Here is a 7341-nt window from a genome sequence, read left to right as displayed (position 1 = left end):
TAGTACAGATGATAAAGTCTCAACGGAACGCAACATGGAGCTGATCTTTCCTACCACTGCGAAGATTCGATCTGGCATATTGCGCTAAAAACTCGTCATCTACTAAAACTTTTCGTACCATTTCCACTGCACCTTCATCGAGCAAAGTATGGATATGTCTAGGAATTATAAGTGAGTTATACGCTAAGCTTCGAGGTAGTTGGGAAGTTCAATACTGACCTACGGAAGGAGGGAATATTTCGAATAGCCTCACATAAATCCGGGTAGAAGGTATTTGCTGATTCGACTGTTGAGAGTAGCGTGGATAAGGGATTGGCGAAAAAATGAGCCATATACACATACTAGTGTTGTCAGCATTGCAACTCCAAGGCAGGGTATAATGCGAAATATTTTAATCTACACACCTTAATTCCATTCGCGAAGCCTTCCGGACTCTGAAAATGGTCTCTGAACTTTTCAAAAAGAATTCTGCTCACGTTATGACCCAACCATAGAGCGCTTTTCTGACACGTTTGGAGAGTCGTGTAGATTCGGTTTACGGAATCACCAGGGTCCCGAATGTCAAATCGGCAGCCTTGGAGTAGATTTACCAGGGATCTCGGAAGTCTGGCCTCAAAGAGCTCGACAGAAGTTGCAATACCGAAGAGAAGAACGAAGGGGATTCGATCAAGCCAGGAACTGAATAAAGTTAGTAGAGGAATGCCAAAATTTCTTGAGCACTTACCTGAGTAATGATATTAGGTCCCCCAATAATCCATGGTCCCAGGCTTCACTGTCTCGAAAAGCAATTACCACTTTCCTAATCGCATTCTCTTTTACATAGCCATGCAGAATATTTAGGTCATAAGCAAGAGGCTTTGGGCCCTGGAAAAGTTTTAATGCTGATGTCCGTAGGAAGAATAGGAAGCTATACACACAACTTGGTCCCCATCCTTATCCACACCATTTATTATATTTGTACCAGATCGAATGATCTGCTTCAGAATATTTTTGAGGTTGGAAGCATTTCCAGAATCCAGCGTAACCACCAGTCCAGTCGTTCTGGATTGTATTTGTTCGCGTAGCCGATCTAATAATCGTCCCATCGATGAAATATTGGAACCCAGAGTAATTAATCCGGTAGGGATACGCCCGTCATAGCTAGATATGGATCAATTAACAACGTTCTCTGGGAGCGAAATCCAACAAACGTACTTGTCGGGTGAGCTATGCTCTAGGAACGTAGAAACATTGCCTAAAATCTCCGAGTCTACGTCACGGAGTATCCCCTTTCCGACTATTAGTACCATTTTCTCATTTTTAAAAATCATCATCCTCAATCCAACGAACCTGAATTTGTTGCTCCTGGCGGGCCCAGAATTCTTGGAATAAGCTATATCGCAGCTTGACAGATTCTATGTCTTCTTCGCCTTCCAATAGAGGCGCAAATGGAAAGCCTTTTTCTTTCTGAGATGCCGTGGCGCTGGGTATTTTACGTCTTTTAGATGGGCGCTCATTTTGTGCATTGTCCTTTTGTATAGATTTGTAAATGTATGAACCCTGCACGAATGTTTAGCTGATTGAATGGGGATATCATGAAGGGAAAGACAAACTTGGTGCTCTGAACCGTCGAGGCTCTCCAACCCACGATTTTCGTCGTGAATATCAGCAATGGCCATTATAGCTCGTAGAATCGTAAATAATTTTGACGGCCGCAAACACCAAAACACTACTGGGGCAGGGTAGTGTTGATTATATAATGAGCCATCGTAACTTAGTTAACTTATGGACGTCATTATGCGTAAGATTACATTTCGGCGTATTATTGCCTTCCATCCCTTGGGATCTCAAACATAGTTTTTTGGAGCTTGGCAAGACCTTCCGCTCCGATGGTTTGATTTTGCACTTTTACATCCATGCGACGTCTGAGTCTGTCCCGGGCTCAATGGCATCGTCATGGTGTTCATCAGAGTCACTTCAGCCTCCTTTTTCCTCCCCATCCGCACACACAAAGGCACTTGTCAAGCTCCGCTGCCCACTCAAATGGCGACGGCCGCAAAAACAACCCCAAAGCTTCTATACGATGGTTTGAGCAACCTACGCGGTGGAGCAAAGAGAAAGTCGAGGTATATCCAGAGGAGGAAGAACAGGCCGAACAAGATGTTATTTGGGCCAAAATCCGAGAGCTGCAGGAACAGCTGCAGGAGATAAAGCAGGGCCCTTTTGGGCCGCATAGCCCCTTGATGAAACAGTTATCGGAAAAGCAAAGAGAGATAGTACGTGACGCCGTCCGCAAATATGAAGAAGAACATGTGGAAGAGGAAACAAAGGATAATCAGCGTTATCAAGACTTTTTTGCGGGACTAGATGAAATGATTGCAGAGGAAAAGCAGGATTTGGAGAAACAGAAAACAGCGGAATGGAATCCAAAAGAAATGCTAGAGGCATCTAAGTCACCTCATAAAGAATCGTTCGAAGTCGAATTGAAGGTCCCGGACACCGCTCAAGCGCATGTTAACAGATTTAACCAGAATTTAAAGGTTCTAATCAAAGATCCAACCAGGGGCCATAGGCAGGAGCTGTGGCGGTCATATCAACGATGTAAAGCCTTAATACCTGCGTTTGTTGAATTGTTGCCAGAAGAGACCTTGACCATATTGTGGAATTCCCAAAGTCAAAGTGCCAGTCTCCAAACCCCGCAGCTTGGACACTGGGAGGATTTTGCAGAAGATATCCTTTCGAATGGCCGAGACTTAACGCAACCCCAATGGCTGCGGTACATTACACTCCTTCTTGACAATGGCCAGTCAAATAAAGCACTTTCTTTGTGGAAAAGCCGAGAGAAACATCTACACTATGGTTCGAAAATGGAAGTTGAGCAGTTTTGGAAGTTGGGGGTTGAGATATTGATAGCAAATGGGGAATTGGAAAGCGCGCAAGATATAGCATTGGCGTTTCTTGCAGACGATGAATCCCGGCCGCCACGTATTCTAATACCCATAATCGTTGCCTGGGCTAAAATCCCCGGAAATACGAACGGCGCTCGAGCTTGGACCTTGTACCTACGGCTCAAAACAATACTTGGGTCTGATATAAATATGAATGATTACGATTCGATAAGTATTGGCTTCCTGAAAGCTGGTAGAGTTGACATGGCAGTTGCGGTCTTCAAGGATATGATGCTCTCAGGACAAACGTCGCCCTCCGACTCAACATCACTTTACCGTGCCTCCCTTGGCTTGGTTGGCAATCTGCAAGCTTCAAGTATCACAGAGGCGGACGTGAATAAGGTATCACTATATGCACTTACGATCATGCCCCGAAAGTTTCAAAACAAGTTCTTCTATGCAAGTTGGATGAAGAAATTGATCGGTATGGGCGAGATTGATTCCGCAGCTGCGGTCGTCGAATTGATGTACGAACGCGGCATTAAACCAGACGCAAAACATCTAAACGGAGTCATAAGCGGCTGGCTCCGCAAAGATAGCGTCGATAGCAGAGAAAAGGCCGCAAAACTCGGGTGGGCGATGATTCAGGAAAGGATTGACACTGTTTGGTCGCGCCAGAAGAGCCCATCACCTGAATCGAGCAAGCCGTCAGTTCATGATGCCAATGATGGTATCCGTATTCCGAAGTTTGCACACAAGACTGTTCCCCCGGCGAGCATCGAAACATTTTCCCTACTATTACTTTATTATACTCGGCGTGGCCAAGAACATTTAGCCAACTACGTTATTGAATGCCTCGAAAAAGCACAGATGCGACCTAATGCATTTTTCATGAACCATCTCCTCTTCGCGGAGTTGCGCAAACAGGACGTCCTTGGCGTCTGGACCCGCTACCAGCAAATGTCAGCGACTGTCCGCCCCGATCTAGAAACGTTTGCTTGCCTTTGGGACTGCGCCAAAATCCAATATGATCGCGCGCGACCATCTTTCGACTCTAACTTCCCCACCGCTCGTGTCCTGTACCGTGAAATGATGGACTGGTACTTCAGCCTGAGTCCGCGTAGCCAAGCCAATGTCCGTAGACTCTTTACCAAAAACCTCTACGACCAAATCCTCCGCTGTTTCTCTTTCTCGCTTGACCCGCAAGGCACAATCGTCGCCCTACATTCCCTGCGACATGTCTTCGGCTACATCCCGGACATCGTCACAGCCCGCATCCTAATGTTCGAGGTGGTCCGCCTCCTGCCAGCTCCACCGGAACTCGAAGACAAGAAGAAGGCTCGTCACCACCGACGTCGCATCTCCACAAACCCACGGAGCAAGGAAAGCCTACAGCACGTGACGAAGCTACTAGAAACGCTTCGTGATAGGAAAGTAGTGGAGTTGGGCAAACAGGGCTTACTGATAGAGGACCTAGACATGAAGTCACGGAAAGATCATGAGGTAAACCTGTATACGGATTTATTGCGGGTTGTGCTAAGTCGGTTGGCGGAGGATCCTCGCAAGAACGAGGATAAGATCCGCAAGGCAGCGCTCGATATGGGAGAGAGTGAGGAATTGTATTTGGGGGAGCCAGTACCAGCGGAGTTGTTGCCTTGACACCCAATCTTCCTAACGGTGTTTGCCCGCTGCACTAATGTTCAACTCAGTAGGAACACCTAGCACTTATGTTATTTTGTGCAATCTTTTCTAAAAGAAATACCTCCAATTTTTCTTGGTTTATGATTTAAATAGGGGAGCTTGTATCTTTTGTTTCCTTTTCGTTTCCCTCCTCACTTATTCATACATGTCTTCTGGGGGTCTACTGGGGTGATTTGTTGACTATTATGTATAGTACTATATAAGTTTATTAACTCTCCTGGGCGGGGACGAAAGGCGTATCTGGGATAAATATGGAGAAATGAGTAATTATAATTGTATTTTCCTCAATAATATATATATATATATATATATATATATATATATAAAAGGTAAATGATATTAAATACTTTTTGCTATATAAACCGCCCGTGTCAACTGTGTAGACAACGCGAGCCTCTGCCCAGTGAGGGCCCCATGTGGTCGTTTCTTCCTGATCCTGCTTCTCGGATATTTTAAATAGTTTCATTACAACGTTTCCTTTATTGAAATACCAATCGAGGGACAAGGATATGATCCTGAATATGCTTTAAAACAGAGAAAAGATAAACTGACATTCGTTAGATGTCAGTGCGTCAAGAGATGGCTTATATATGAGATAAACGAAGCAACTGGTGCTACAGTAAAGAAGTTTGGAATAACAAAAAATAATTATAATTAGCATTCGACAAGGGGGCAACAGAGTCAACGATGAAAAAGTTAGAAAAGAAATGACCGAACCCCATTTTTCCGCATGTCTAACGAATCACATAAACAGCAAAGTGATGAGATAAGATAAAGATATATATATATATAGCGCACAAAATGTCTCCCGGATATTGCGATGGGAGACACAATCGGATCACTCGGACCACCTAAACATCAAAACAGGGACCGAACTGTTATTGAGTGCCAACGCCAAACCTCCATCAGCGAGCCACGAAGTAGTGGCTTTTATAAAAAGTATAGAAAGCAGAAAGGGGCAGCGTAAAGAAGGATATGAAAAGATGAACATCATTTCTTCCCCTTCTTCTTCTTGTTTTTTCCACTACCACCACTACCAGCGGCGGGCCCGCCACTCTCAACTAGCACGGCGTCATCATCACTACTATTCTGTTTAAACGGCGTTGGTTGTGATCCCGAACCGGTCTGTTTGGCGGAAGGATCCATTTCCAACTCCTTCAAAAATCCCTCTTGGATTCTAGCCTTCTTTTTATCCCACCATTCTCGCTCATCTTTCACGGTAGATTGGATATCCTCGATTTTTTTGCGGAGGAACGTGTTGGCAACAATTTCGTTGGCGGATTGGAAGATGGTGGTACCCCAGTTTGGAACGAAGTGGTTTGCCTGAATAGATTTAAAATGGAAATTGTAAGGGAACAGTGTCAAAATGAAAGCATGAAAAGGAAGAGAGATCCAATATTAAGCTTACCTCGGCAAACACATCTCTGACTTCCTCTTCCATTTCCTTCTCCGCCCTTAGGAACTGTTGCCACAGATCATCGCCAACACTGCCCTTTTGCAACAGGCCCGCGAGCGCTGGTTTTCGACTACGTAATTCGATTAGTCGGCGGATATCCTCGGTCGCACGGCGGAGGAGAGCAGCTTTGAGCACAGTCTCGGGGACAGCGGGTGCCTTCTTCTCCTTTGTCGACGACGAACCTGACGTCGCCGTTGCTGCTTGCGATGTGCTAGGCTCATCGTGAAGGTGGGTGAGAGAGAGGTATATATCTCGTTGACAGTGTGCAGGAAACCATGGTTTTAAGGCGTATGATTTAGCTGGTTGGAATAAATATAAGTTAGAAAAAGAACAACGTAGTCTGCACGGATGTTATCACATTGGGGTCGGGGTGGCTTCAGCTTCAGCTGCGCCGGTAAAGAGAAATAGTCAAGCCAATTATGGTTGAATAGAACAACCTAGAAGCTGTTGAGTTGAAACTTACCAGCTTTCCGCTTGCGATATAGCGAGGAGAACGTCGCTAACGATCCGATGAGGATGCCAATGTAGGCGATGGGAATGGTTAAACTGAGCCAGTTCACCATCATGCAAAAAGATGGTGGATGGATGTGAATGAATGTGTATGCGAGATTTCGCAGAGCCCGACGGGGAAATTCGACCACTCTCTTGCCCCTGTATGATATATTTTTCCCCCTGACTATGGCAGCAACAACTTCAAAGCCACTCGCTATACGTAGACCCGTCACGATAGGACTATTGGGTTGGATAATGCAGAAAAGAGGTCGCAAGTCACAGGGTGGCTGAATAAAAAAAAAAAAAAAAAAAAAAAAAAATGGCGGAATAGGAGGTTCGTTCCAAGGGATTCGGCAGATCACCCGTTGAACGGGGAAGGCTTGTTATCGTTGTCCAAATCGAAAGAGAAATGCGCTAGCCTAGACATTCGGCGGAAAAGATATACGCAAAATAGGGGTCCTCGACCTGCGCATAGTGGTAGTGTGCTGCTCTCCATATATCTCGATCGGGCTGCAAAGATATCGGCGCAGAGCTTGGTTCAGCAAGAAGCAAGATGACACCTGGGCAACTTTGTGGCCAGATCGCGCTAGTATGTTTCCGGCAATCACAACGACCTTACGGTATTGTACAGAATACTCCACTGGAAATTTCCCAACTATTTTACGAATGAACTATCTTTTGCCTTCACGGAAGATCGATTTATGTGCATACAATATCTAGCATTCGATAATAAGTACAGCCCCGTATATATGTCACTGTCGTAGAACCAGTTGTATAGGAAATGCAGGGAGGGGATAAGAGCGTGGGACAAAATAAAAGAAACCG

The 7341-nt window shown here is 45.2% G+C and overlaps 3 protein-coding genes across 3 annotated transcripts; 1 reads left to right on the top strand and 2 right to left on the bottom strand.

The window, feature by feature from the left end:
- Positions 1-134: 134 nt before the first annotated feature.
- On the bottom strand, positions 135-1496 carry HCAG_00827 (predicted protein; the record flags this gene model as incomplete). The annotated part of the gene is made up of 7 exons (XM_001543731.1): positions 135-158; positions 405-678; positions 725-864; positions 918-1140; positions 1195-1268; positions 1330-1446; positions 1476-1496. 7 exons carry the CDS (start codon positions 1494-1496, stop codon positions 135-137), a joined length of 873 nt encoding a protein of 290 aa, XP_001543781.1.
- A 399-nt stretch (positions 1497-1895) lies between these two features.
- Positions 1896-4905, top strand: HCAG_00826 (predicted protein; the record flags this gene model as incomplete). Its single annotated transcript, XM_001543730.1, has 2 exons — positions 1896-4476; positions 4898-4905. 2 exons carry the CDS (start codon positions 1896-1898, stop codon positions 4903-4905), a joined length of 2589 nt encoding a protein of 862 aa, XP_001543780.1.
- A 653-nt stretch (positions 4906-5558) lies between these two features.
- Positions 5559-6587, bottom strand: HCAG_00825 (conserved hypothetical protein; the record flags this gene model as incomplete). Its single annotated transcript, XM_001543729.1, has 3 exons — positions 5559-5891; positions 5977-6323; positions 6488-6587. 3 exons carry the CDS (start codon positions 6585-6587, stop codon positions 5559-5561), a joined length of 780 nt encoding a protein of 259 aa, XP_001543779.1.
- Between the last annotated feature and the right edge of the window lie 754 nt (positions 6588-7341).

This window comes from Histoplasma capsulatum, genomic scaffold (assembly GCF_000149585.1).
Source record: "Histoplasma capsulatum NAm1 scaffold_1 genomic scaffold, whole genome shotgun sequence".
Taxonomy (NCBI): Eukaryota; Fungi; Ascomycota; class Eurotiomycetes; order Onygenales; family Ajellomycetaceae; genus Histoplasma; species Histoplasma mississippiense.
The sequence above is the reverse complement of the archived record's forward strand: the minus strand, read 5'-3'. Positions and strand labels throughout refer to the sequence as shown.